The 27,921-nt window shown below is 49.7% G+C and overlaps 2 protein-coding genes across 6 annotated transcripts in view; one reads left to right on the forward strand and one right to left on the reverse strand.

Annotated features, from left to right (window-relative positions):
- The window catches only part of met (MET proto-oncogene, receptor tyrosine kinase), a 49,918-nt gene that overhangs the window by 8,175 nt on the left and 13,822 nt on the right, over positions 1–27,921 (forward strand). The window contains exons 3-11 of the mRNA XM_040163394.2: positions 10,099–10,302; positions 19,469–19,597; positions 19,697–19,873; positions 20,081–20,238; positions 20,732–20,846; positions 20,944–21,080; positions 21,735–21,905; positions 22,452–22,551; positions 27,051–27,260. Of these exons, the coding sequence (XP_040019328.2) occupies positions 10,099–10,302; positions 19,469–19,597; positions 19,697–19,873; positions 20,081–20,238; positions 20,732–20,846; positions 20,944–21,080; positions 21,735–21,905; positions 22,452–22,551; positions 27,051–27,260 (1,401 nt within the window). The remainder of the gene's footprint in view (positions 1–10,098; positions 10,303–19,468; positions 19,598–19,696; positions 19,874–20,080; positions 20,239–20,731; positions 20,847–20,943; positions 21,081–21,734; positions 21,906–22,451; positions 22,552–27,050; positions 27,261–27,921) is intronic.
- LOC144383704 (uncharacterized) lies at positions 13,838–19,079 on the reverse strand. Of its 5 annotated transcripts, XM_078082410.1 has the most exons (3): positions 15,153–19,079; positions 14,906–15,051; positions 13,838–14,384 (listed from the first exon to the last, which is right to left on the reverse strand). In XM_078082410.1, the coding sequence occupies exons 1-3, from the start codon at positions 18,587–18,589 to the stop codon at positions 14,224–14,226; spliced, it is 3,744 nt and encodes a 1,247-aa protein (XP_077938536.1). In that variant the 5' UTR covers positions 18,590–19,079; the 3' UTR covers positions 13,838–14,223. The 5 variants fall into 5 exon arrangements, with proteins under 5 accessions (XP_077938536.1, XP_077938533.1, XP_077938532.1 ...); XM_078082407.1 differs by having other exon boundaries at positions 13,838–15,298; positions 15,533–19,079; XM_078082406.1 differs by having other exon boundaries at positions 13,838–17,163; positions 17,233–19,074.

Consider the following 27,921-nt stretch of genomic DNA (forward strand, 5'->3'; position numbering starts at 1 on the left):
TCACTCTCCGTGCCTTTTGATATTTCCTGCCTCGGTTGTAGTTTTCCAGCGACAGCAGGGCTCAGTGCCGTCAATGTCTCGGTAATGCTGCTCATTCAAGCCGGGGATGTCGGACCCACATGCCCGAGCCTGCTCATGCCATCACTAAACTGGTATTTGTTCGCTTCATCTCTCCTTCTGCATGAAGCAGATGTAACATCAACATCACCTAAGACATATTCAAGAGCTGCTTCTGTTCTTTCTGCATGCTGCAAAGCCGATAATAGGTCCGTAAGATGAATGTGGAGGTGCCATTTGACTGCTGGAACCCGCGTGCTATAATACATTATATAAACATTTACTGTTATTGGCAGGCAGCAGAATGCATGAGTGGACGTCTGTTTTTATAACTCGCTACGGTGGATTAAGCCCTCAAACTGTTTTTCTATTTGCTTTGCAGGACAGACAGACAAGTACAGACTAACAGGAGCATGTGGCAGTAGCATGGCGGTACCTGGTGATAATATAATTAGTACTTTAGAAAGGAAAAAAAAAGGATTTCGTTGTAAAATTTGTCACATACTGTATGAGTTAATACTTTTCAGAAGGTCTGTTTTTCCGTTGCATCAAAAGAGCACTTGGTTTCCTGATTTGGAATCAGGAATGGAATCAATCATTCAACCTTGTATTTAAATATTCACATCTGATCACGTATGACGAAGGGAAACAAATCTGGGGGAATTATCTGTCCGATCAGAAGCTAATCCCGCTGAGATAAAGCCTCCCGAGTTCTTTCCCCCCAAATTCAGTCCCAGAACGAGTCCCACGTGCCCCGGCCTGCCCGTGCCATCTCTAAGTTGGGCGCACGACCCCGCGGATTCAGATGCCTTCCTGTCCTGTCCTGTCCTCTCCCCCCCGTTTGGAATAAAACTCTGTGTTTGTGAAGACGGTGAGATTGGATCTCACCTGCATCCATCTCATCCATGACCAGTGACGTGCAGTCAGGGCAGGAAGGTAGATCCTGCCCTCCTAGCCAAAATTAAAACTTTTATAAATGTATTATTAAACGGTAAGAAATAATTTACAAAACAATACAATACAAAAGAAATGGCACAATAAGCAGTGCTTTTACCGTCCATTCATTGCGTACAACAAGCGACAAGACCCCTGTTGCGCATCTACGTTATGTATGAAACATGGACCAACTAAAATCGACATGTTACGGTCATTTGCGCAGCTGACTGTGCAAACTGAAGGCTCTTACAACGCTGTGATAGACGTGAATACTCTACCGATTAGTTAGTCAGGGCTTAAAACTGAATTAATTAGGGTGGTAATGTCGACTCTGAGCCATTTGCCTTCATATCGATTGAGCAGTGTGTGTTTTCATTGTTGCTGACCGACAAACAATTGTGCAATAATTGCGTTGTGCATTGTCAACTGTAATAATGTTACAAATGTAACATTATTGACAACAAAGTCCCGCCTCGAGTGTTATAATTAAGGGTTAAAGGGTCAAACGTTTTTTATCTGCCTCTCATAACTCGCTGACGCGCTATTGTCTTACTGGCATCACTGCACGTAACTGCCCGTAACGCACACTTTCACGTGCACGTACGTACAAACACAGCAGAGTGGTTTGATGTCAGATCAGCTAACTGCAAAATGGCAGCGGGTTTAATGTACCTGATTGTTGATTTTATAGAGCGGTTTGGTTCGTACGAGTCCATCGACTAATAAAAAACACACTTCCTGCACCAGACTATTAATCCATTGATTGAATTATTAGCTTTAAACAAGTCAAGAATAGAAATGCTTCTGTGCACCGGTGTGTGCACCGGTTCAACTACTGCTTGCACGTCTTAGCACACCACCGAACTCCAACACCGCACATGGCGATGTGTTTTCAGCGCCGCCCGCCCTCAGGTGTGCTGGTGCGTCACCTGGCTGCCGTGTCCAGGCAGGTCCCCCTGCGTGAGGAGCGGCTCGGTCAGCACCCACATCCAGCTGCACGGCACACAGGGAACAAAAGCATCCACTTTATCCAGCGTCACGGTGTGATGCAACAGGTCAGGCACGGCACGGCCTCGCCTCAACTGGGCGCTACAATAGATCACTGAGCAAAAAGACGAAGGCCTTACCTTACAACAGTGTCATCATTATTTTGGAGGAGTTAAGAAGTGTCACGCGCAGAACCGTACAGACTTTATTTCAACATGGCCCTCATCTCCGGGTGGATGTGAGCTGCTTCGTGTCCGCAGGCATTTCCTGGACGATCTTCTACGTGATTTCACGTTCACTCGACGTCGGAGCTTCGTCTTCAATCCGAGGAGTTAATGAGTAGCCCTGGAGTTCGTTTTCTTTTTTACGCTTGAAAGCTGGAAGCGTGCTTGTGTGTCTGTGTGTAAATCCTTTTGCACAGGCTTTTGTGTGCACAACTTATCTTTGTTCCCTAGATAAAGAGTGCAGTAGTAAATGTGCAAAACGCCAGCGCTTGCAAGATGTCTTCCCTGAAGCAGCAGGGTGGCCGTAATAAATCTAGCCAATAAATCACATTCAGGATAATGTCCTTAGGTCACATAAACACTGATCATTGCTGCTGGCCTCTATTACATTCAGGAATAAGGAAACGTTCATTGCCATAATATTTAAATGGTAAATGGACTGTACTTTTACGGCGCTTTTCTAGTCTTCTGACCACTCAAAGCGCTTTAACACTACATGACATCATTTACCCATTCACACCCATTCACACACTGATGACAGGAGAACCACACACAGTGACACCTGCCCATCAGTAACTAACATCCACACACTGTAGTCGCAGCTACAGGAGCAATGTTAAGTGTCTTGCCCAAGGACACATCGACATGCGGGTTAGCAGAGCCTGGGATCGAAGCGACAACCCTCTGATTGGAGGATGATCGTGCTCTCCACTCACCCACAGTCGCCCTATGTCAGACATACAAGGAATTTGACTTGCCGGTAAAAGCAGACAGTACGACAATTGCATTGTCATTGGGGGGGTTGGCGTCTGTAAATTAGGAAAACCATAATGCTTCCAAACTTGAAAACTTCCAAGCATTTTACGTTTGTGGGTATTTTCTCTCTACTTTATTGTATTGACTCTTTTTTTGTCAAAAACAGCTTCAATAAGTGAAATGTTAGAATAAATCTGTGTGACATCATCTCTGCTTGATGCACCATCTTTACGACTTAAACACGTCAGGATGGATCTGCAGCACTGACAATTTACGAACAGCTTTTTTATAAAGGGCTCAAAATGCTCGACAGTCTAACAATAGGGCGGAGGGTCGGGTGGAGGGGAGGACTGCAGGTAAAAGTCCTCAGAGTCCCCGTGTACGTCGGTGGGCATCAGGCCCACGTTTCCAGCTAACTCGAAGGATCGTTGAGTCATTTGTTCCCCAAAGTTGAAAGTAGGTGAGATACCTCAAATACCATCGCCCTGACAGACTCGTCTCCGATCGGAATTCCTCCCCCCCCCCATCCCAGCACGGAGGCGTCAGGCAGCAGAGCCAGCAGCCATCGGCGGTATACTTGTTTTTGTTTCAAATATAAAGGAGCTTTGCTCCGCTGAGCTTATGCGTCGAGGCCCCCGAGCTATTTCCTAATCAGCGGCGTTCCTCCCACTCTTCAATTTCACCACATGGTGATATCCTGCTCTCCTGAAACGAGGCGTGTGGATGCTTATCTGTCATCCCCCCGCGCTCCGACTGAAGGACAAAAAGGCAATCTCCTCTCCCGCCGCCGGCCTCGCCTCGACCCCCGGATCGCTCTCATTTCCTCGGCTCCGGGTGCTTGCGGCCCCCGTCGTGAGGTCCCAGTCCGGCCCTTTGAAAAACGCTCATGATCACAAAACTCAGCGGAGCAGCAAATGGTCCCGGCAGGCCTCTGGCTGCAAACGAAATCTTGCCTCATCTCCGTGATACAGTTTTATTACTTGCAGTCGGGAGCACACGAGAGAGGCGAGGTGCGGGTTGTTTGTATAGTCTGCTTGATACCCAGTTTTTTTCCATGTTTATTAATGGTAACACCCACAGGGGTCCCTTGACCTCTCACCTCAGGATAGGAAAACAGGTACTTTTGGTGTTGTGGATCCTTGTCGTCATGCATGATGATATCAGTCCTCTTAGTAGCCAGTAGAGCACTTTTATATATTCATCAAATGAATAAATAATTTATCCAGTTGCACAGGAATCTCAGGATCCATTATTCTATTTGGCAGAAAGCACACAATCCATGTAAATCTTTAAAGGTTGATTCTAGTTTGTATGAGTCGGCAAACTTGGACAAATTAAAAGCATTTGCATTGATGCTTACTGCTGGAGGGATAAAGTGTCATTTGAGTTAACTGGCCCTTTAAGTGTCCTCAGGTGTGGACATTTACCCTCACCTTTACATCTCAACCATTTCAACGCCCCCCCCCCCACCCCCCCAAATACACAGCTTACCTGCATTTCCTTAACCAAATGGAGGTGGACAAAGCCTCCTTCCTGTGGATGGTCTCACCTCAGATGGGGACTAATCCCCCCCCCCCCCCCACCCCATTCAACCAGTAATCCCAACACAATGCCGGCAAAGGATCGAGCCCGACTGTGTACTCAGGTAATGGAGGCACAGCGCGAAGGAGCCCCCCCCCCCCCCCCCTCCCCGTCCCCGCGTCCGCCGGCAAACAATGCAGCACAAACAGAGGCTATCGGGCCGCCATTGTCTCTGCGGGCTTTGATCTTATCCTCCTCGCCGCCGGCTTGACCCATCGCCTCTCACCTGAGGGGGCCGGCCGGCTCGTCTCCGAAGTGAGCGCCGCGTTTGAAACCCAGCGGTCCCAAAACGGTTCATGTTTAGAGCGAACGCCAGATGTTTTTTTGTTGTTGTGTTCGCCGACTGGAATCGTTCATTTCTTTTGCGTCACACACCTTCCGGCTTGCACACTTTCCCAAAGCTAAACCCGGAGCGTGGAGCCGAACCCTCGCCAGGAAGTCGGTGTTCTGCGATCCTACGGGCCCGGCAGCGCAGTAAGTGAAGCAGATGCCCCCCCCTGAAAATCTTCAACTCAGTGAGAAGGAGGTTGGGCAACGCCTCCATACGCCAAGAGACGACTTTCAGGAGTTTCACAAGTGTGCAAAAAGTGGCGCAACGCCGCATAGTTGCACTGGCGTTCGACTCCGCGAGGACAGAAGCCATTTTCTTTGCTCCCCCATGCGGCGCAGCCGTCTCTGCAGAGCGCTGGAACGAACGCCTGCGAGCTGTCACGACATGCAGGGAGGTGCTTTATGGTGACTTCATGAGCATCTGCTCCCATGAAAGGGTTCTAGATTGTGTTTTACTCGTCCGTATTCCGTGCAAAGAGGCGCTAATACGAAAGGCTGACAAACAAACGACACTAATCCCCCGCCCTCCCTTACGTTTGTGAGTTTCCATAATTGAGAGCACATGTGCCGTCAGATGTATGATTGATCTGACCTCAGAAGGACGTTGATCCTCTAAAGTTCTGTCCTGTGAGAATAATAAACACGCCGACGAAGCAGAGCAACGCTGAAGCTCACACCTGGTTTAGTGTCGGAGCGTAGTGGGACATTTGAGTGTTAACATGTTCATCCACATTAAGGGGACTGTACGGTACATATATGAAGAAGCACACATTCATCCGACGGGAATGTAAACACCCTCAGATTAAAGGTCTGGCTGCACTCCAGTGAACAGAAACACCTCCAGTGCACGTCTGCATGCAGGTAGTTTCTGTTCTAGTTGACCAGCTTCTGAGATTTGAGATACAAAAGGAGGTGAAGGGAGTCTTTGTCTCACAGCTCACGCTGTTGACATAAAAAGGACATTTATTATAAAACGGATTCTTGTGTTTGGTGCTACTTACCAGAACGTGGACTTGCAGGGGGGGACAGTGGGTAAGAATGACCCACTTCCCCGAAGTATTATGGTGAAAACAGAAAGGCTTCACAAAATGTGACCGAGTTTCTTCGATTGTGAAGCCATGTGGTAGAAATAATAAGGCAAAAGTACATATAGTTTCAGATAGAACGGACTCAGCTTCCTGTCTGGCTTACGACCCGAGCAGCCTGGTACATCCATCACGAGGGTCCCTGCCTCAGCATCCTCACAGCTGATGTCACAACTATCCATGTGACCTCGCCGTTTAGACAAATAAAAGTCAGCCGTTTTACCCCGCCGTTTATGTCTCATGCTGGAAAATGCGAGCGGAGCATGACGAGCTCGTCTTTATATGGTGAGACGTGTCTCGTATGTCGGGAGCTTTTATGAAACACCTCGGATCAGAGCCACTTGGATGAAACCTAATATCCATCATCATGCCCCATCTGTTAAGCAAATACTGCAGAAATTTGCCTTTTTGAACTTTCTGCATGTGAAAAATATTTCCTCTTAATGTCTCATCTGTATCTGTGCACGTAAGAATGTATTAAGGAGTCGACCTCTCTAATTCCCTTTGATCTGCAGACTGTAACTTTAGCTACTGTGTCAGTCTGACCCAAATGTGTGTTTCAACTCTGGGAAGTTCATCTGTTCGTCTCTTGCGATCTTCTTGGAGAAGATGTTTGGAGCATCATCACAGGTCGGCTGATTCAGTGTCGCTGAGAGGCTGAAGGATGCTTTGTCCCTGTGTGGGAGGAGCCTGGAAGACGCACACAGACTATTAAGCATTGGCAACCTCACGGACAATGTCATGGTAGCAACCTGTCAATCACTGCCAGCCCCGCCCCCTGAGAGAACACCAAATGTGTCCGCGCCTTATTGTCAGCTTCTCTCACTCCCTTAACTGCCCCCCAACACCCTGACAGTCGTCTGCAGCAACACACACACACACACGCACACACACATTAACGCGTGGCTTCACGCACGAGGTGCAACCCGCCACCTGCGCACTCACAAATTACACACACGCACGCACACACGTCACGGTGATTACGGCGACAGAAGGTTAGGTTGCAGTGGTACGTGCACCCTGAGTCCAGGTGGAGTACTTTTAATGTCCCCCCCACACACACACACACACACACACACACACACACGGGAACTATTTCTGCACTCTGCGTTCCTTTGCATTTCACTTTCTCTCTACAAACAAGAACGCGTTTCCACACACCCCGCCGACAACCGAACCCGGCCGAGGGGGGAGGTTGGGGTCAAAGGTCTGTTATTCGTGTGAGACACACGCCGTGCATGCGTGTGCGCCTGCTAACTCGGCCTAAGCCTCGGCGCCGCGGCGCGTGTATTTGTTTGTTTGTGTCAAACCCTCTGCTGCCAGTCAGCCGGGCCGAGGTTCATAACTCCGGCTTAAGTGCGTCTATTCACCCACCCACACATACAGAGGGGACCCCCGGGGGGCCACGGTGAGAGTATGAAGATGACATCGGACCACGCAGATCGCCTTTCGCCCCCCCCTCCCCCTCCTTGAGTCGAGTTGAGAGTGCCGTGAGGGGTTTTAGGAGCCCCACGACACACGAAACCCGATCGCCCAACCGTTGTTTTTGGGGACAATGGCTGCTGGTTGAGGACGGGGCAAAAGGTGTGCGGTGTCTCACGTGCGTCCCCCGCGGTGCCCGAGCACCGACGAGTTCACAGGAAAACAACCTAAAAGATGTCGAACGTCAGCGGCCTGAGCAAGAAAAAGAAGAAACGTTGATTTGGAATCAGTAGTAATCGTTTTATTGATGCGCCTGGTGATTAATCGTCTTCAAAACTGGCTTAAAGGACAAATTGGGGTTTTGCTCTTTATTTTTTTTCCAGCGAAGCATTGTTCATATATTGTTATGAAAAGATGTCTGGTCATAAATCCTAATCTCCATCTGACAACGTGTTCCAAAGCTTGTTTGCCTTCCGCCCATTCCGTCTGGTGAGATGTTGATGAAGAAGATATGAACCTTTTAGAGGGAGGAGAGCTCGTTAGTAAGTAAGTAAGGACAGTGATGTCGCCTTACACGTAAAAAACAATCCGTCTCTTCCACAAAGTGAGGCACAGAGCTCATTGGTGCTACACTATCGGTACCCAAACCCTGTTCATCGGCTCGTCGCATCCCTCCACTCAGCTTTTGTCTATTCATCTTGGAAGCGGCTTTCTGCCCACCGCTGTTGTTTGGAGGCTGTAAATGCTTTCTGGAGGAACCTTTCCTCTAAAACTCTCTCTGTGCGGCGAAGACTTGAGCTCGTCAAAACAGCCGCTGCACCGTCCCGACCGCAGTGCCCTGATCCTCTGACATACCTCAGCCGAGACCTTCCCAGTCCCGCCTCCCATCGTCCGGCTCCGCTTCAACCAAACAACTCCCAAAGCCCCGTTTGTTTGCTCTGAAAACAACCAGCCTGGGGGGGGCGTGTTTATTGAGCCGCGTGGCATGATCCCCACGGCGGATCAGTTCTGGCAGATTCTCTGCGAGGGTACGAAGGAACGGATTTAGTTTGATGCAACGAGACCTGCCTTTACAATTAAAGGGACAGTTCAGCCCAACTGTACATATTTGTCCTCTTGCACACCTGCATTTCTCAATGTCTGCTTGTCCCACATAATGAATAATAAGCATAAGGAAGACATGTCCACAGCTGATAACTCCATAACTCACCAACTCCAAATAGAGTTTGATTATTAAAAGCCATGAACTTATGTAATTCCCTTTTTTTGGCGAGTTTATCTTATCTTATCACAGCCGTTTATCTCCGGTGTGTAAAAGCCTCGGGTCACAACAAAAGGTCACAAACATTTCCGCGTGGGGCTTCCTGCTAACCCTTCATGCAATAAAGACACGGAGAGGTCGCTCTGAAAGGAGCCGTCCGCAGGTCTTCATAATCACTCTACCTGTACACACACAACCCCCCCCGCCAGCTCTTTGTGACTCCAGTGAAGAGGTCACCATCCACTGAAGCTGAGAAAACAACAGAAAGCTCAGGACTGGTCAGGCGGCCGGGTCAAGGACCTTAAGAGGCCCGGCATCCTCTGGGTCATTAATAATTAATGAAACCCGAGGCTGGGACAGGAGGCCGTGACTAAACACAAAAAGAGACAGAGCGGAGCAGCGAGAGGGAGCGAGGAGGGGCGAGGGGGTACGAGGGGGAGGGGGGGGACTACTGTCCGTGCTTTCACTGTATGCTCCAAAGGCTCCAGACACAACAATTTACACAACCCAGCGACGCTTGAAAAACCAAAGAGGGGAGCTTTTCTAAACTCAAGTGAGAAAGTAGAGGCCTGGTCGTGTTTTTTGTTTTTTTCATGGAATGACCAAAGAAAAAAGACAGCACAAAAGTCTCCTGTCGCACCGTCCCCCCAAACTAGTCAACAAGGCGTGTACTTGCCCCCGAGGTGCTATCACGCCGAGGGACCTCCATTACGAGCACGGCCCGATGAAAGAGTAGCTTAGGAGGGGGGGGGGGGCTTAAGAAGTTTTGGTTCTCAACCCTCCCTACAGATATATAGATATATATATATATATATAGATAGATAGATATGAAAGAAGACAGCCCAACATGACGATACTTTGGAAAATGAGATCTAGATCACTCTGGCTTAAAAGTGAACGTCAAGGGTGTCAGGCTACAATGGCGGACCCAAATGCACGACTCAGGAAACAGGGATAAGGGTAATCGGGTTATTGCTCCCAGAGTAATGCAGGCAACAGTACAGGTCCAACAGGCAGGTCAACGTGGTCGTAGGTACAGGCAATAGGTCAAGGTACACGAGAAGACCAACCAAGGGAACGTTCGAAAGTGAGTCAACATGGAGCTACAACAATCTGGCAGGGGACCAGTGAACAAGGGTGAGCTTATATACACTGGGGAGGGGAAGACAACTAGACACAGGTGAGAAACATCAGAGTGGAGACCAGCAGTCAACAGGCAGGAAGACAAGTGACGTGAATAGAGACGAACAGTAGATGCAAAATAAAACAGGAAGTTCATGAAAACCGACGGAAAACACATGTGTCGGTGTACCTTTCTTCTTAAAACACATCCATATCACGCCTGCAACCCCAATACGAAGCCCTCCAATCTGTTATTCTTACAGCAGATCTTATTCCACCACCTGGGATTTCTTCTTTTCAAACTGCTGCCTTTTTCTTCTCCTTCTTTTTCGCTCAGAGTACATCGGACGACTGCGGCCCGCACGAGGGAATCCACGAAGGCAAGGAGGGCGAGTACCGCCTGCAGGTGACCCAGTTCTTCCAGAGGCTTGTGTACTGGCACAAAGAGCTGACCAACACCTTGGTCACGTCCATCACTGTGGTGCCGGTACACGGCCGGACTGTGGCGTACCTGGGCACCGCCGACGGCCGCCACATACAGGTAAGGGAGTCGCTTCGCTTATTCTTCCCCGTTTTTTTGTTGTTGGTTTTATTTCAGTTCAGTTGTGTATCCGTCTTAAGTCCGTGGGCTGTACAGTGTGCTGTAAATGGCATGTTGAGAATGATACAGACCCCAAAAAGCCAGTCATTTAACACGTCTCAGTAACACACATAACTTTAGTATCTAAATGTCCAAATGTCTTTGCTTTCTCCATTCAAAGCATCATATTTTATGACATAATCACCCCAAAAAACAGGATTTAGTGTTGCTGTGGCCTTATACAGAAGACTTATGGTGCTGTAACATTGCATCGTTCAAACGTCAGTGTCATCAATGAAGCCTCGAGCTTTTCAGTACGGCTACCCACGCCTTGTGTTGCTGGTTGCATCAAAACCCTTCGACCCAGAGGTTTATCATGACCCGTCTTCACATCTGAGAGTGTAGCAGGTTGCAAACACAGTTGTCCTCATGTCCTCGCTCGTTGTCCGTGTAAATTCGGCCAGACGAAAACGCCGCGTGTCGGATCTCCAGGCGCCCTCCGCCAGCTTGTGGGAAACCGCGGCCCTGGCGCCAGGACCTCGCTGTTTGCATAGTTTTCTCACCTTTGACCCGCGAGCTTCCAAAAGGCCCACGTCCCCATCTGAGCAAACAGGCCGTGTGGCCGGTCAGCTGCTCTCCCACGTTAGATAAGATTGGTTCAGTTTGGTCAATAAAACACTTCAAAAACAAGTGAGAACAGAAAATGGAGCAATAAAGCCGGATATTGGAAGATTAGAGAACCGGAATCAACTGTTGTCACAGTGGTGACAGTTAACTGAGCACTGATTCTGTAACATATAGGTCAAACAATGTTCAAATCAGGTAAGATTATATCAAATAAAAAGGGTTTATTGGACTTTTTACATCCAATTATCTTTCAAATTCTTGAATATAATATAATAAATACAGTTTGTTCTCCTTCAACCAAGTACAACTAAGATCATCCCATCAGTATTAATGGATGACATGTTGTTATGACCTTTGACCTGGCACATGAAATACATCTGTAGCTTTCTTGGAGACCTGCAGAGGCACCAATGTTGTTTTTTAGATTCACACCAGTGCTGATTGGTAGCATTTTGGCCTTCGGCTTAATTAACTTAAGTAACCCTTGCTTTGCTGTACACTGCGCCTGCGATGACACCCCCCCCCCCGAAAAAAGACAACGAAATGGAACAAGACGCGTAAAGCAAAATTACCTCACGTGTTTTTGAGACACAAGAATGAAAAGAGGTGGAGAAAGAAACTAAAAAAGACAACAGAGACGTAGAGAGAAATCGACAGCTGCGTTGGGGGGGTGGGGGGGTTACAAGCTGAACGGCACGTTAATGGTGAACGGCGGGCTCCGCTGACACGTTCACTCGCACGGCATCTTGGACTCGCCGAGGGTCATGGGCAGCTGTTGCCGTGTGTTTCTCTACTGCCACGCCGCCCCACACACACACACACACACACACACTGGACACACACACACGCGCACACACACACACAACTTTAAATTCTTTCTGTTCGGGTTGTGTTTTTTCGACAGTTTGTTGAATTGGCTGAGGTTCATTGTTTTAGCAGCTGTCTCACACCACTAAACTCTGCGTATCATCTGACAGAGGAGCTCGTTGGAGGAACCGCGGCTTTTTACTTGTAAATATGTGTATATGTAATATGTGTCACATATTAGTAAACGTCATCATGAGTGTAAAACGAATGCAGATGGAATTATTAGTGGATTTTAGGTAATAGACGGAAAAGGGAGAGAAAGAAAAACAGGTGCAAAGCAGGAAAGATGCTTTCCAAAAACCCTCAACAAAAAAGCTTCTATATGTAGAAGAGAAGACCCTCATTGTCAGTGACGTCATCATGGAGCTTTATGTTTTGCAGTCTTTGGTCTTGGCTGTTATTGACCTGCGGCTGATGACCACATTGTATTCCTGTTTTAACCTCTACGCACCTTGAAAGTCAGCCACTTTCACTTTCTTCTATCTTTTCAAAATAAAACCAAGCTTGTTTCCAGGAGATGCCCAGCGTTTTCAAAATAAACTCCCAAGATAGATTTAATTTTGCTTTAAAACCACTGTCAGCCCTACAAAAACAAATTACTGTGTTTTGGGTCAACCTATGTTGACTTTAATTGAGGTGGGGAGCTTGAACCGGCGACCCTGCGGCCACCTGCTCTCTCCCAAAGATAAGCCACAAACCCGATCTGTGAGAAGAGTTCGTCTTTGCCTTCCTTGGCAGCTCCTTTCATTGTTAGCGAGGAAAAAAGAACAAAAAAGAAGCTGTCAACTTTTCCTGTATTTGGGTTTCCTGGTCGCTCCCGGCGGGAACGTGGAGGCCGTGCGGTGAAATAAATTGTTTTCTGGCTCAGGAAGTGTTTCCCTCAGCTTCAGTTTGGCTCACTGTGGGAACAACACAGTGGCGGTGTTTGGAGGCTAAACTCCCCCCTGCCCCTCCCTGCTTAATACAATAAGCTGTAATTTACACCGCTATTACCTCCAGAGAGAGGCCTGTTGTACGGCCCTCGTCCCTAGCGGAAAGACACCCATTATGCTAGCTGTTACAAAGGCAACGTTGATCACGATGGCTCAAACTGGGGGAGGGACGATACTCTTTCTCAGAGGGGGGGGGGCGCCGTATCAGCCAACTGAGAAAAATCACATTTAAAGTTCACAATGCAGAGGTATTTACTGGAAAAGTCCCGAAGCCTGAGGGGTCTCCTCAGTGCTTCGTTTTGTGTGCCCGCGGACTACATATGTGTGTGTCCGTGTGTGTGTGTGTGTGTGTGCGCGAGCGACAGGGGGAGCGGTGTAATTTCGAGCGCTCTGTGTAACTGGAGCAACCACATGCCCCATTACAGCCCTGTTCTGTTTGCTCCCAGGCTTGTAATTGCAGCGTAACCGCAAATGATAAATGCTGTTCCAGGTGTGTGTGTGAGGGAAAGACGTCAGAGGACACAATGTCTTTCACCTTTTTTGTCTCTCTGAACTGTGGGGGAAGTAAACAGTCATCTTAAAAGTGTCTCCTAAGACAGTGTGTGTTGTTCAAATCAAACGCAATTAGACATCAGACAGAGACATCTTTTGTGTCTGCAGGCGGTTAAAGGCTGAAGCCAAGAACGTTTCTTAGCTGTCAAATGCAAACTGCATGAAATCTACTGTGTCTGATTCGAGGCGAGTCGATTCATTTTGAAAATGTACCTTCCGGAGCCTTTGTAAGGGGCAGAACTCATTTCGACAAATAACATTATTTTAATAGCACTTTTCGGTCGCAATTGGGGACCAGTGACCTATTTATTCAATAAACTGCCTTTGATACATTTTATAATGGACCAATTTAATAGGTTAGGTTAAACTAGGCTAGGTTAAACATTTTTGTATTTTAGTTGTATAAAAAATCCTGTTCATTTTGAAGATTTTTTTAAACAATGTCTTGTTTACGATTTAATATGTATGTATGTATTTTATGTGTATGTATGTATTTGGATGATTACACCCAAATACATTGTGATGTCACGAGAGGCGCCGCCGCTCTCTCCGGGGTAGTTCAAAATAGTGCGAGGACACCGGGTTCAAAATATAAAAGGTTTTAATTTCCGTCCTTCAGGTTCAACAGAAAACAGTCAAAACAGGGGGTAACTCAGGCTTCGGTCAATCTTTGCCGGTAGAACTTAACTTAACGGAAATCCACTTCTGTAAGGAAAACAACACCGTCCTCCCGGTCTCTCCTGCCTCCTCGAATCCTTATGGCTTGGTCTGCTCTTCTCAGCTCGTCTCCCTCCAACGGTGTGTCTTCCACCTTTATGAAGGCCTCCGGGTCGTCACACCCTGATGGGTCTCAGGTGTGAGGGGAATGCTCTGAGTTTCGGGGCACCAGCAGATGGAGCCATAGTTAGAGCCATCGCCGGTGAACGTATCTCCCTTCCAAGACCAAGCCTCTCGTGACATCACACATCCCCCCCCCTCGAGACCGACGTCCTCGTCGATGTGTAGGAGGTGTAGAAGGCGTCCCGTCTGGAGAGTGCATCCGCGTTGCTGTGGCTCTTGCCCGCCCTGTGGACAACAGAAAAATTAAAGGCTTGTAAGCTCAAGAACCACCTAGTGATCCTACGGTTTGTTTCCTTGTTCTTGGCCATCCACTGCAGAGGGGCATGATCCGACACCACCGTAAACTGTCGGCCCAGGAGGTAGAACCGTAGGGATTCCAGGGCCCAGGTAACTGCGAGGCATTCCTTTTCCACTGTGGAATAGTTCTTCTCCCTTGGAAGTAACTTCCTGCTTATGTAGAGGATTGGGTGTTCCTCCCCCTCACGTGTCTGGGCGAGTACCGCACCCAGACCCACCTCTGAAGCGTCCGCCTGTACGATGAATTCCTTCCGGAAGTCTGGTGCCACCAGGACTGGACCGGAGCACAGAGCCCGCTTCAGGTGGCTGAAGGCCGCCTCCGCCGCAGGGTTCCACCTCACCATTCGGGAGTGCCGTTTGGTGGTCAGTTCTGTTAGAGGGGCTGCTATGGTGGCAAAACCCATAATAAAACGTCGGTAGTAGCCGGCTAGGCCTAAAAATGTCCTCACCTGTTTCTTGGTGATGGGCTGTGGCCAGTCCTGTATGGCCCGCAACTTGGCTTCCTGGGGCTTGACCAAACCCCTCCCAATGGTGTACCCCAGGTAGTTTGTCTCGCTGAAAGCCAGCCTGCACTTCTTGGGGTTTGCTGTGAGCCCTGCATCTCGGATTGAATCAATCACAGCTTGTACTCTGGGTAGGTGACTGTCCCAATCGGGACTGTGTATGACCACATCATCCAAATATGCTGCCGCGTACCTCTTATGGGGAGCAAGGACCCGATCCATCAATCGCTGGAACGTGGCCGGTGCTCCGTGGAGACCAAAGGGGAGCCGGGTATACTGGTAGAGCCCCTCCTGTGTCGCAAAGGCAGTCTTCTCCTTAGACGCCGGCGTCAGGGGAACCTGCCAGTAGCCTTTTGTGAGGTCAAGCGTGGTTATGAAGCGAGCACATCCCAAGGAGTCTACCAGATCATCGACACGAGGCATTGGGTATGCGTCAAATTCAGATACTTCATTCAACTTCCGAAAATCGTTGCAAAACCGTATTGACCCGTCCGGTTTGGGAACCAGTACAATGGGACTTGCCCAGGCACTTTGAGATTCCTCGATCACTCCCAACTCCAACATCTTCCTTACCTCCTCCTGAATGGCCCCCTTATGAGCCTCCGGCACCCGGTACGGGCGCTGGTTCACCGTTTTGCCTGGCACGGTGCGTATCTCGTGCTGGGTCACTTCCGTGTGCCCGGGAAGAGAGGAGAAAACATCCCGGTTACGGTCCACTAGTTCCCGAGCCATCTGCCGTTGATGGGGGGACAGGCTGGGACCCACCTGCACCTCTTCTCGCCCTGGTTCCTTGGACTCCGTGGGTGTTGGGCAACTGAATAGCGCCTCCCTGGCGTGCCACTTCTTTAAGAGGTTAACATGATAAATTTGCTCACGTTTTCTTTTTCCCGGTTGCCTTACCTTGTAATTGACCTCTCCCACCCGTTCAATGACCTCATATGGTCCTTGCCAAGTTGCCAGGAATTTACACTCCACGGTTGGCACCAGGACCAGCACTTTGTCACCCGGCTTGAACTCTCTGGGTTGAGCCGACCGGTTGTAGGAGGCTTGCTGTTGCCGTTGCGTGGTCTCCATGTGTTCCCGCATCATGGGATAGATGGCCTTCATTCTCTCCCTCATGGCCCCGACATGCTCAATCAGGGTCCGCTGTTGGCATGGCTGCTCCTCCCAGGCCTCCTTCGCAATGTCCAGCAGTCCTCTGGGTCTGTAAGAAAGCAAGAGCTCAAAGGGTGAAAAACCAGTAGAAGACTGCGGCACCTCTCTCACCGCAAACAGCAGGTACGGCAGCAGGTGATCCCAGTTGCGCCCATCTTCCCCAACGGCCTTACGTAGCATGGACTTTAGAGTTTTGTTAAACCGTTCTACTAATCCATCCGTCTGGGGGTGGTAGACTGAGGTTCTTAGTTGTTTGATCTTCAGTAGCGCACAGAGTTCCTTCATCACCCTGGACATAAACGGAGTCCCTTGGTCGGTCAATATCTCCTTTGGGATTCCAAGACTGGTTGAGAGGAGAAACAGCTCGTTGGCGATGTGTCGGGCCGTAGCCTTCCTCAGCGGGATGGCCTCAGGATATCGGGTTGCATAGTCCAGGATGACCAAAATATACTGATGCCCTCTGGCACTTTTTGGTAAGGGCCCTACTATGTCCAGTCCAATCCTCTCAAAGGGAGTGTCGATAATTGGTAATGGGATGAGCGGATTTCTGTATGTGGGCTTTGGTGCCACTTGCTGACATTCTGGGCAACTACGACAGAAATTCTCAATCTCTTTGTGTACTCCGGGCCAAAAGAAGCGTTGCAGGATTCTCTCCTTAGTTTTCTCGACCCCTAGGTGGGCCCCTAGTGGGTGCGTGTGTGCTAAGTGAAGTACGGTGGCTCGATAGGACTGTGGTACGAGGAGCTGTTCATGCACTTCATCATTTTTCTTTACCACCTGGTAGACTAACCCCCGACTTACTGCAAAATGTGGATAGGTAGGGTTTGTCCGATCCCCTAGCACTACTCCCTCTAACACCTGCACATTTCTCAGGGCATTTGTCAAGGTGGGATCCTGTAACTGGGCTGTACCGTACTGGCCTGTGAGCGGGGGAAGTGTGTCGATGCCCGGGATGTCTTCCTCGCTCGAGATCGGCGCACTTTCCTGAGCCATGTTGTCTTCTCCCGTGTCCGGACCCGCCTCGGTGTCAGCCTGGGCACCTGTCATTCCTGCAAGAGCACAGGCCGGAGAGCGTAATTCTGAGGGTTTCACATGAATATTATCAGGATGAGTCCTACCTCTCCGCTTCCGAGGTACTCTGCTTAGCCGCTCCTGAGTCTCCCTCCACAGCAGGTGGAAGGCTGGGAAGTCTCGTCCAATTAGGATGGGGACGGGCAAGGAATCAACCACCCCCACCTCCGTGAGTATGGTCCCCCGGGTAGTGGTCATCGTGAGTTCAACGATGGGGTAGTCTCTGGTGTCTCCATGGACACAGGAAACGGGAAGGACTTTCCCTGGGGTCAAACCAAGTGGTCCTATCAGGTCCTTCCGTACCAGGGTAGCTCGGCTACCCGAATCTAGCAAGGCCTCCACGTCCTGGTGATTCACAGTCACCGGGCAGGTGGGAGGTCGATCTGAGGGGGCATCTACAAGTCCTATGAGCGAGGCAAACCGGGGGGCGGGTGATGAGCTGGATGACTTAGCCGTGGGCATAGGGTCGTCCGCCTGCGTCCCACAATGCCAGGAGAGGTGTCCCACTCCCCCACACCGGTAACACTGTCTGGTTTCCCTTTCCTGGTGTATTTCCTTGGGACCCAGCGGGTTTCTGGCTCCCCCTGGGGCTCTTGAAGAGGCTGGGTTGGTAACCTTGGGACGGGTTGTTTCAGTCTGTGGTAGGGCCATGCTCCTGGGTTCTCTTCTGGAGGCCCGAAGCATATCTGCTGTGGCTTGATACTTTTCCACTGCTTCCACGGTTAGATCGGCCGTGGTCAGGGCCTGTTGACTGAGGAACCGCTTTGCCTCATAAGGCAGGGCACGTAAGTATCGATCCACCACCACGGCCTCTACTACTGCAGGCGCCGTATTCCTCTGTGGTTCCAGCCACTTCCGCGTGATCCGTACAAGTTCGTGCATCTGTGCACGAGGAGGTTGGTCGGGTTGGAAGGTCCAGTTGTGGAAGCGCTGGGCCATACCAAACTTGGTAATTCCATTTCTGCTCAAGATCTCCGTTTTCAGGGCATCATAGTCCGTCGCTTGGTCAGGCCCCAAGTCCCGAACAGCATTCAGTGCCTCCCCAGTTAGAAAAGGGGCTAACAGACCAACCCACTGGTCCCTGGGCCAGGCTTCCCTAGTGGCCGTGGCTTCAAAGGCATGCAGGAATGCCTCAACGTCATCCGTGGCACCCATCTTGGATAAATAGTTACTTGCATTTATTGGGCGTACATTCCGGTCGGCCATCTGTTTCTGCAGTTGTAATTCCTCCGCCCTCAGAAGGTTGGCTTTCTTTTGTTCTTCCAAGAGAGCCAAGTTTGTTTGCATCTGGGCTTGCTGGCCAGCAATAAGGGTCTTCAAGATTTCTTCCATTTTGTCCAGTGAGGGGCCTACAGTCAATCTAGAAAAGTGTTGAATCAATCTTTCGGTGTCCTCCTCTGACATGCACTAAATCCGCTTGAACAGTGCCTGCATCCTCCACCATATGTGATGTCACGAGAGGCGGCGCCGCTCTCTCCGGGGTAGTTCAAAATAGTGCGAGGACACCGGGTTCAAAATATAACAAAAGGTTTTAATTTCCGTCCTTCAGGTTCAACAGAAAACAGTCAAAACAGGGGGTAACTCAGGCTTCGGTCAATCTTTGCCGGTAGAACTTAACTTAACGGAAATCCACTTCTGTAAGGAAAACAACACCGTCCTCCCGGTCTCTCCTGCCTCCTCGAATCCTTATGGCTTGGTCTGCTCTTCTCAGCTCGTCTCCCTCCAACGGTGTGTCTTCCACCTTTATGAAGGCCTCCGGGTCGTCACACCCTGATGGGTCTCAGGTGTGAGGGGAATGCTCTGAGTTTCGGGGCACCAGCAGATGGAGCCATAGTTAGAGCCATCGCCGGTGAACGTATCTCCCTTCCAAGACCAAGCCTCTCGTGACATCACAACATAAAACATGTGTTTGTCCCTTTGCCTGTAGTGATATTCATCCAACTGTATTGTTTTGCTCTGTGAGATTCATCCTCTTTAAAATAAGTGGACTAGGATTTCAGAAACAGAAATAGAAATCACTCTTTAGATCGCTATGACAACGGGCCAAGGCCAAAGGAAACTTCCAGGTCCTCGAAAAGTATTTGAGGGACCAAAGTGAACAGGAACGTCTGACTTCAGTAACGTGGAGAAACATTAAAAAACAACAGAAGGTCAAACAGTGAAGATCAACGTTAATATTTATTTCACTACTGGAGATGTTTGGGAGACTTGATCATTATAATTTAGTGGCAATAACCCCCCCTCCTCTTTGAGATGGTTATAACGTGCCCCTCCATCTTTCAGGTGCTCTTCTCCCGACTTGCCTCTCCGCATGTCAACATCCGGCTGGACTCGAGACCCGTCTCCGCTGCCGTGGCGCTGCTGGAGGCCGACGGCTCAGACGGCGCCCTGCTGATGGCGACTGGGAACAAGGTGGGTAACCACGGAGACAAGACAAAACTATGTCCCGGTTCTGCCACCAAAGCCGTCTCTCTGAGGGGGGACACTTCTCACGTCCTCTTCCCCCTGCAGATCACTCGCGTCCCTCTGATTGGCCCCGGCTGTGGTCAGCTGACCACCTGCACTTCCTGTTTGCTGTCATCGCGGGTCACCGAATGCGGCTGGTGCGACGGACGCTGCAGCAGAGCCGACCGGTGCCCCCCCCCCTCCGTCTGGACCCAGGACTACTGCCCACCTGTCATCACCAAGGTAACCGCAGCCGCATCTGTGCTTAAATTAGCATAAATTACCGTCCCATGAAATTAAGTCAGGATGTCAACTATTGAAAATACAATATGGGAAATACCACAGGCAACAACATGGTCAGTAATTAGCTGGTGACGTTTCACCAGCACTGTACTGAAGACTTTGTGTGAGACCTTGCGTTGTGTGTGTGTGTGTGTGTGCGTGCGTCAGGTGTTCCCGACCTCCGGGCCGATTCGCGGCTCCACGGCGGTCACCGTGTGTGGTGGCGGCTTCGGCTTCGACAAGACGGAGAGCTTCAGGCCCTACATGGTGACGGTGGAGGTGGCCGGAGCTCCCTGCAGGCTGCCCCGACAGGACAACACCAACAGGTGTGTGTGTGTGTGTGTGTGTGTGTGTGTGTTTGTGTGTGTTTTCCTCTCCCACCTCCTGCTAGACGCACCTTTGTTTGGTGGAAAGTCTGGAGGCAGAGACGCAGCGGACCCTTACGAGATAAAGACCCGTACGCGGGCGTCTTATAGGGGCCGAGCAGCAGTTTAATAGGGGGGCTATTGTGTAGAGGTAAAAAGATGACCCCCCCACTCTCCCTCTCCCTTTCCTCTCCCTTTCCCTCTCTCCTTCTCAACACATGACTCGCCTAACTGATAAATTGCTGGGAAAAATGGCTGCCTCCAGACTTTCCACCGGGCCGTGTCTCATTCAAAAGGGCCTTTTGCTACAAACAATGTTGTTACAAATTGAAAAAAAGAAGGACAGGCTCTTTGTGCGGCGCTGGATCATTGAATTAGGGCTAAATGCCGGGTGGCTGCGGTGGAGGATAACGTGTGGTCTGTGCCTTGTCTGGTGGGGGGGGGTTGTGTCTAGGTGGACTGTGATTCAGTGTTCCCCAGTGTTCAGCGGGAACTTCACCCCGTCAGGACACACCGTGAAGGTCACCAGCGGCCAGAAGGTCGCCACGGCGGAGGGCTTCACCTTCGTGGTAAGAACACGAGTTCAGCGGGAAAAGATGTCACGCGTGTGCATAGCGCCAGTTTCTGTGTGTTGGTCGGGGTCGTTGACACTGTCTCTGCGTCCAGGACCCCGTGATTCACGAAATCTTCCCGACATTCGGGCCGAAGTCGGGGGGCACCATGCTGACCATCAGGGGGGCCTTCCTGGACACGGGGAGCAAGCGGGAGGTGACGATCGGGAAAGGGGCCTGTAAGATCCTGAGGTTGGTTCAAAGTTGCTCTCTCTGCATTCATAAATACTGTGATGCATTCATCTTCGTACTTCTTTCATAGAAAAAAACATGATCGGCCGACGTGTTGAGCTTTAAAACTCACAGCCGGCCTCCAGGGGGGCAATCCAGATGTTTTGGCTGAATTCATTCATTAAAATCTGATGGAGTTCTTTCTGTAATCTTTAAAAATGTCAAGTATTTTTAAGATAAAGTGCTGTTGACGTTGTACAGTGCTTCCATTCTCTAACAGTCACCAGAATGCAGGAAGCAACGTCCAACAAAGGGCCCCTGAACTTTTCCAAATCCTTCCTTTTTTTTGACGTTGCGAAGTTGGCAAGTTTGACAAGTTGGACAATACAGTCCGTGCTCACTCTGCAGAGGCATTGTGTTTGTCCAACGCGCTGCAATGTGTCTCGACATTACTGTCACTTTACTGGGAACATTTGTTCCTGCGAGCTGGAGGTCGAAGCCGGTCAAAGGTCGCTCTTTCATTGTGTTCCTCATGCTGTCTCCTCTCCCCCTCAATTGGGAATTATCTGCAGGACTAATGCAATGAATGAATGGAGAACAATGGCTACCACTGTAAATGATAACACAACAACATATCCTGTGTGTTTACCCCCCCGCCCCCTCCACCACCATCAGCCTGTCGTCCACCATGCTGACCTGCAAGACGCCTTCCCACGCCGACACCGCCCCCTCCAAGCAGACAGTGAAGCTGACGGTGGACTCGGTGGAGCGCCTGGCGCCAGCGCCGTTCACCTTCAACCCAAACCCCATCGTCAACAGCATCCAGCCCTCGCGCTCCTTCGTCAGGTGCGTTATGGTGTCTCTGCAGTAGGATAGATGGAAAACGAAGGATTCCTTTGCCTTTAGCTTCGTGCATCTGAGAGCTAACACTGTGGGAGCAAAGGTCATCAATCAAGCTCAGGCTTCATGGGTCAAACGTGTATTTACCCTGCGGGAAATCGAAAGTCGAGGTTAAGCCTGATCATTTTTTCTTTGGATTGATACTGCAGATAATCCAAAGAAAAGGTTCCCACATAATTATCACTTTTTTATTTCCTCGGGCGAATCCTTGCTGGGTGGGAAGCATCTTTCAGCACTTTCATTCTCCTGGTTGGCGCGGTGGCCTGATTCTCTCAGAAATGGTTTGGATATCAGTATCTGTCAAAGTCAGGAATACATTTCCTTCCAGTATGAGAGACAGAGAGAGATTCATGCTTCAGTTTTTCCAGCAGGAGGAAACGAGTAGGAGGTGACGAGTGGCTAAGCTGCAAATGCTAACAGCAGGTCCCTCCCAGTGGGGATCTACTGTGTCTGTCTGATGCTAACGCTCGTACCCCCCCGCCCCCCCTGCAGCGGAGGATGCACGGTGTCAGCTCACGGGTCCTTCCTCCAGTCCGGCCTCCAGCCCCAGATGGTCCTCACCACGGGTCAGGATGCTGAGGTCTTCCATGTGGTGAGTACAAGAAGGGTGTCACATCCCGAAATATGAAGCAAAGAAAGCTTCTTCTCCAGAGTAGACCTAAGATTTGATTTATTAATTAACCTTTCAGCTCTTAGAATAAACTGAAGCTACCAGGAGCGTCTGAGAGAGATGCGGCTTTAGTTTCTGTGTTCCCACATATTTCTTTTTCAAACAGAACCCTTTAAGAATATGACATGTTGAAAAGCAGGCAAATACCTTGCTATCACATGCATGGTATTGTCATTAAACACACTAAAGCCCCCTCCAAAAAGGGTTAGACATCCAGAAGAAACAGAGCCAAAGTGTCAGACAGACTGGAAATGGAAAAGCCATCCTGAAGCATCCAGCTGTCTCTCCTCTGGCTCACGCACGGTAGCCGAGGCCCGGAGGACGCTTTGGATCTCCTCACACTTTATTCCACATGACCCGACGCCCGCAGGCCGTCAAACACCTAGTTTAAATGTTTTAAAGCCTTGAGAAGACGGCGGATGTGTGAACTGTCATGCAGTAAAAAACATGTAAAGGTTCCGTCAGCGCTTATATAGAACATTTCAGTCATTCTAGTCGACTGTTTAACTCAATAAGTCGCTGACTTGCCTCATTGTGTGAGACTGCCGCATTGAGCAAAAATGTGTTTGTTATTTCTTCTTGTTTTTGTTTTTTTGTGTTAATTGACGTGGGCGCCGTCGTGTCTTCAGGCCTTTTACATCAAACTATTCATACCGCCGGCAACGCAAATTTGCATTTGTGACACTTTTTCAAACAAAGGTTTGAATAATTTCTGCAGTCAGGGGGCCGGATACCAGAATCCTTTTAACCCACATCAGTGTCTGAGGTAAAGTTATACGTACATTTGGACCTCCACTTCCTCACAGACATGAGAAAGAAAGCTATATTCCTTTGGACATCCTCTGGGCTTTTCTACCAAAGTTTCCCGCCTTAAAAGAAGCTGAAGTAATCGCACTGACCTGAGAACCCTCAATGGGACGTCTTTGACCTGCATCCACCCTCAGGCCCCCCCCCCCAATAGCCGTCTCTCAGCTTCAGTTTCATCGTAGTTGCTGCTGGAGTGATTCTCCGTCCTTTAAAGAAAGCGGATTGACGCAACACTTTGTTTATCAGCTGAGTTCCCCCAGTAGACTAAAGGAGTTTAACCTCTCATCAAGTCCTGCCTCACATCGCCTGAGGGGGGGGGGGGGGGGGCTTTTAAAAGTGCCCTTGGTAGATTGAGGACTTGATTGAGGACTGATTAAAAGTCTGTTCTCTCAGAGTGAAGGTCGCTGCCGCAGGTTCACTCAGCAGATCATAACAGGCTCAGTAAATATGCACACACACCGAATGCGCACACACACCGCAGGGTCTGTGTCTGTTTCACACACACAGACCCTGCGGGGTCCCCCCCCCCTCTGGTCATTGACCTGTGTCGGGGTCAGCGGTCGATGAGTCTCTGGGGAGCTCGGGCTTCGTTACGCTCAAACGTGCGTGAGCCTGAAATCAGGTTTATGATCCAAAAATTGCCGCTTTTGACCGAAACAATGTGAGACCGGCATGGGCCGGGCTCACTTCTGGCTGCGTGTAGAACTGCACAGTTATTCAAACATTAATCACGATTTCCATCTGACACAAACAAATGATTGCGTTTGACAAATAAAATGATCTTTAAAAGTAATTAAGAAAGTTTTGTCGCCATCATTATGTTTTGATGCAAAGACATTAGCAGGCTTTAATAAATATCCTGCCCTTCAAAATCAATGAATAGTCCTGATAAATAATTGCCTGCGAAAGTGTGACGTTTGTTTGTCGGTTTAACGCTGTTGCTATGGTTACCTGCCTTTTAACATACTTTGCCCACTGAGTCAGATCACCGGTCAACGGACCAGAGCAGCGTTCATTAGACTTTTTATAAAGATAGACTTCTCTAAAAAAAGATAGAAAAATAGTATTATCATTATTATGATAAACATTATTATCTTTATGTTTTTGATGCCTTGCTTGAAGGCTCCAGGGTTCAATTCTCTGAGCAGTGGCCCCCGGTGCGGCAGCACTGCACAGTTCACACTAACGCTCTCCGGTGAGATGTGACGAGCGAGTCAAAGCGGCCCTTGGCCCCGCTGGTTTATTAATGTTTAAACTGGAACGACACGACGGAGAGGAACACAAACTCCTGGCTATCTGAGAAAAGAGGGAGAGAGGCTGAAGCTGTGCGAGATAAAGCTATCGCTGCTAATGATTTAGGGTGGGATCATGCCCCGTCGGGCCCCAGCTGTCGCCCGTTACATTCCTTCCAGTGGAAGGGGATGAGCTGAAGCTCAGTCTTTTGGGAAGGGACAGTATGAGTGTCTTATTGTCTTAACCCCTCAAAAATAGAGGAAAAGGATCTCTCGCAGAGGTTTCCATCCAGCGGCGGAACGGCACCCTGGGTAATGTGAGCCGGCGTCTCTGTGAACCCTAAAACTACGATCTGCGGTCCAGTCGGACGTTCGGGGGTCTCAGTCAGGGTCTGAGCGTGAAAAAAAAAAAGAAAGAAACAACAACCAGCAGCGTTGACTTGATATCTGCTGCTCAGATCTCCAGTAAAGCCCGGTCTCAGCCAACCGCAGCTTTCCCACACACATGAAAGAGGGGCTTATTTTACGACCCGCCGTGAAAGGCTGGCGTGTTCACGGGGGGAGCTGCACATACATACATACATACAAGAGGAAAAGAAGACCCTACAGTTGGCACCTGAACCCCTAAAGAAGCTTCTTCCCGTTCCCTTTTTTCTGTGACTGGAAGCGAGCGGGTAACATTTTGTGTGTGTGTGTGTGTGTGTGTGTGTGTGTGTGTGTGTGTGTGACAACAAAGATGCCCCACATCTATTTTCCTCCACACGGCTCTTAACATGGCGGCAGCAGCAGCGGCGGCTAGCGGCTAGCGGTGCTGACAGCGCTAACGGTGTTTAGCCTAACAGCGGTCTCCTCACTGTGAGATTTGTGTTTGCTCGTTGAAGCACAGAGTCGTTATGAAAGGACAGAAGAGGAAGCAAAGCACACCATGTTAACTTGCAAAAGAAGAACGGGTGAAATGTAGACCTCAAAACGAAGACAACGAGCAGCTGAACTGGAGGCCTTAAAGCCAAAGTCAAATCAACAGCGCGGTAGGAAGCGTCGGAGCGAATGAATCTCGCTCCGTTCGACGGCATCGTTTGGACGCGGGCAGTTACACTAATGATCCTTCGGGTCCTTCAGAATCGCTGGTTCTCTCATCACCCCACAGCGTAAACCCCCCCCCTCCGGCCCTCCAGCCCTCCGAGCGATTGTATTTACAGCTGCTGCCGACCTGCAGCCCCTCGGCCCCCGATACCAGGAGACGTCTTCTGAACAATGAAACTGACGGATTTTTCCACTAATTCACAGGATATTTTTCCTTTTTCGCTGCACCCGTGGGAGACTAGGTGGGGGGGAATGAGGGGGCGGGGGGGGCTACAGTCCACGCTGCACTCGCTCCATGCTGGTGTGTAGGGATTAATTGGATTGCTTTTGTTGGGTGACCCTCACGTGGTTCAGCGTGCATGTGGACGTTTGAAATGCGTGGAGGGGGGGTGGATGCGATGGGGGTGGTTAGGAAGTGTGCAACAGAGCTGCTGCTACGGAGGCGGAGCTCGATTTCAACCGGTTGGTTGAGCTTCTGTTGGTTTCCAGACATTAGTCCAAGTTTTACATATTTAAAGACAACTGTGTGTTACACAGCTTCTTTATTTCTTTTTCAAAACTATTCCACAAATGTTTTGTCCTTGGTCCCACTCAAGGACACGTCTACCCTTGTAGCACAAAGGCCGGCCTGACACGGCGCAAACATCAGCATCGATCTGTCGACACGCGGATAAACAAGTCGGGTTTGTTCTGTTCTGCCGGAACGTCGCACACTTCTGATAACGGCTCTGGGTAATGAATGAAACCACAACCCGACGAGGGAAAAACATCCTCCTTTTAATTTGAAATCGATTATTTATATAATTATTTATTTTATATCTGTTTTTCAGCTTAATTATATTACCGGCCCGATTAAAATCTTAAAGCAAACACACCAGTTTAGATATCTTCCATAAAGCAAAGAGATGATACACTGCCACGCCTCAATGGAAACCGACTGAGAGACGGTTTCTGTCTCTCACCAGCTCTTAGCGAGCGAAAAAGCCGCCGGGGCCGACATGGGTTGATTCCAACCCGGGATCAGACCCTGTTGTGCCCTCGGGCCGTGCGTATAAACACTGTTGTTGCTAAGAAAAAGGGAAACAGGCGGCTTCTCGGGCTGATGTTCAGGTTTGGCGGTATGTCTTTATGCATGAACGTGTGTGCAGAAGAGCTGGTTTTTACTCCCTCAAGGAACTGACTTTATGTACAATATGTGTTCATATACGGTTGAAATCATGTGACTGTTCGTGCGTTCCCTGAATAGACGTTTCATCTCTTGAACCCTGCATCTTGTCCTCCCCCCTGTTCTCCTTCTAGAGCTGCGTGTACGGGGAGAACCGCACGTCCATCCAGTGCACCACGCCCTCCCTGGCCAAACTGGCTCTGCAGCCGCCCGTGGTCACCAAGGTGGCGTTTGTCTTGGACGGCTACTACACCAGTCAGCGGGATCTGATCTACGTGGAGGACCCCCTCTTCCAGGACCCCAAGCTCACCTCCAAGGACAACAAGAGCATCGTGGAGCTCAAGGTGAGGAGTTACGAGGTGCAAAAGTTAACAGCTGCCAAAAGGCCCAGTTCTCACTTGACACAAGTCCCGCCTCTCGTCAGGGTTCATTGTTGATACTTGAGACATGGACCAAAAGATCCAAAAGGAAAAGGTGCAGATGGAGTATATGTCTGCATTTTAGTTAGCAGGTCCGGGTCGGATCTGGAAGGAAACAATACTGAAGCAAAAACAGGAAGTGGAGTCTGTTTCCCATCGTTTACCCCCCCTTCTGCTACACCTCTCTATGTATTCTCTCCGTTGACTGGCATTGTTCTGCCGGCCCGAGGTCAAAGCTTTTGACATATTAACGCCACCACGGACATTCCCCCGGGCCTGTTTCCAGCGACACAATGAAAAACATGTTTCTACTCTTTTCTTTCTTTCTCCTTTTCTCTGTTGGCTTGGTGGCAGCTGCAGTTCTGCCTTTTTCTTCTTTTTCTCTTTTCCCAGACATGACCTTGGCCCCGGTGCTAAATCCAACCAGTGACCCTTCCTCTATCCCCCGCCCCGTCCCAGACAAACACCCCCCCACCCCAACGTTTTTACCCCCGGATGGGAGGGGGGGTCGTGGGGGTCGTGGGGCTCGGTACCAGGCATGGAACCCAAACAGGCCACGTCTAACTCCGCCTGATAACCTCCAGTA

The sequence above is a fragment of the Gasterosteus aculeatus genome, chromosome X (assembly GCF_964276395.1).
Source record: "Gasterosteus aculeatus chromosome X, fGasAcu3.hap1.1, whole genome shotgun sequence".
In the NCBI taxonomy this organism is placed as follows: domain Eukaryota; kingdom Metazoa; phylum Chordata; class Actinopteri; order Perciformes; family Gasterosteidae; genus Gasterosteus; species Gasterosteus aculeatus.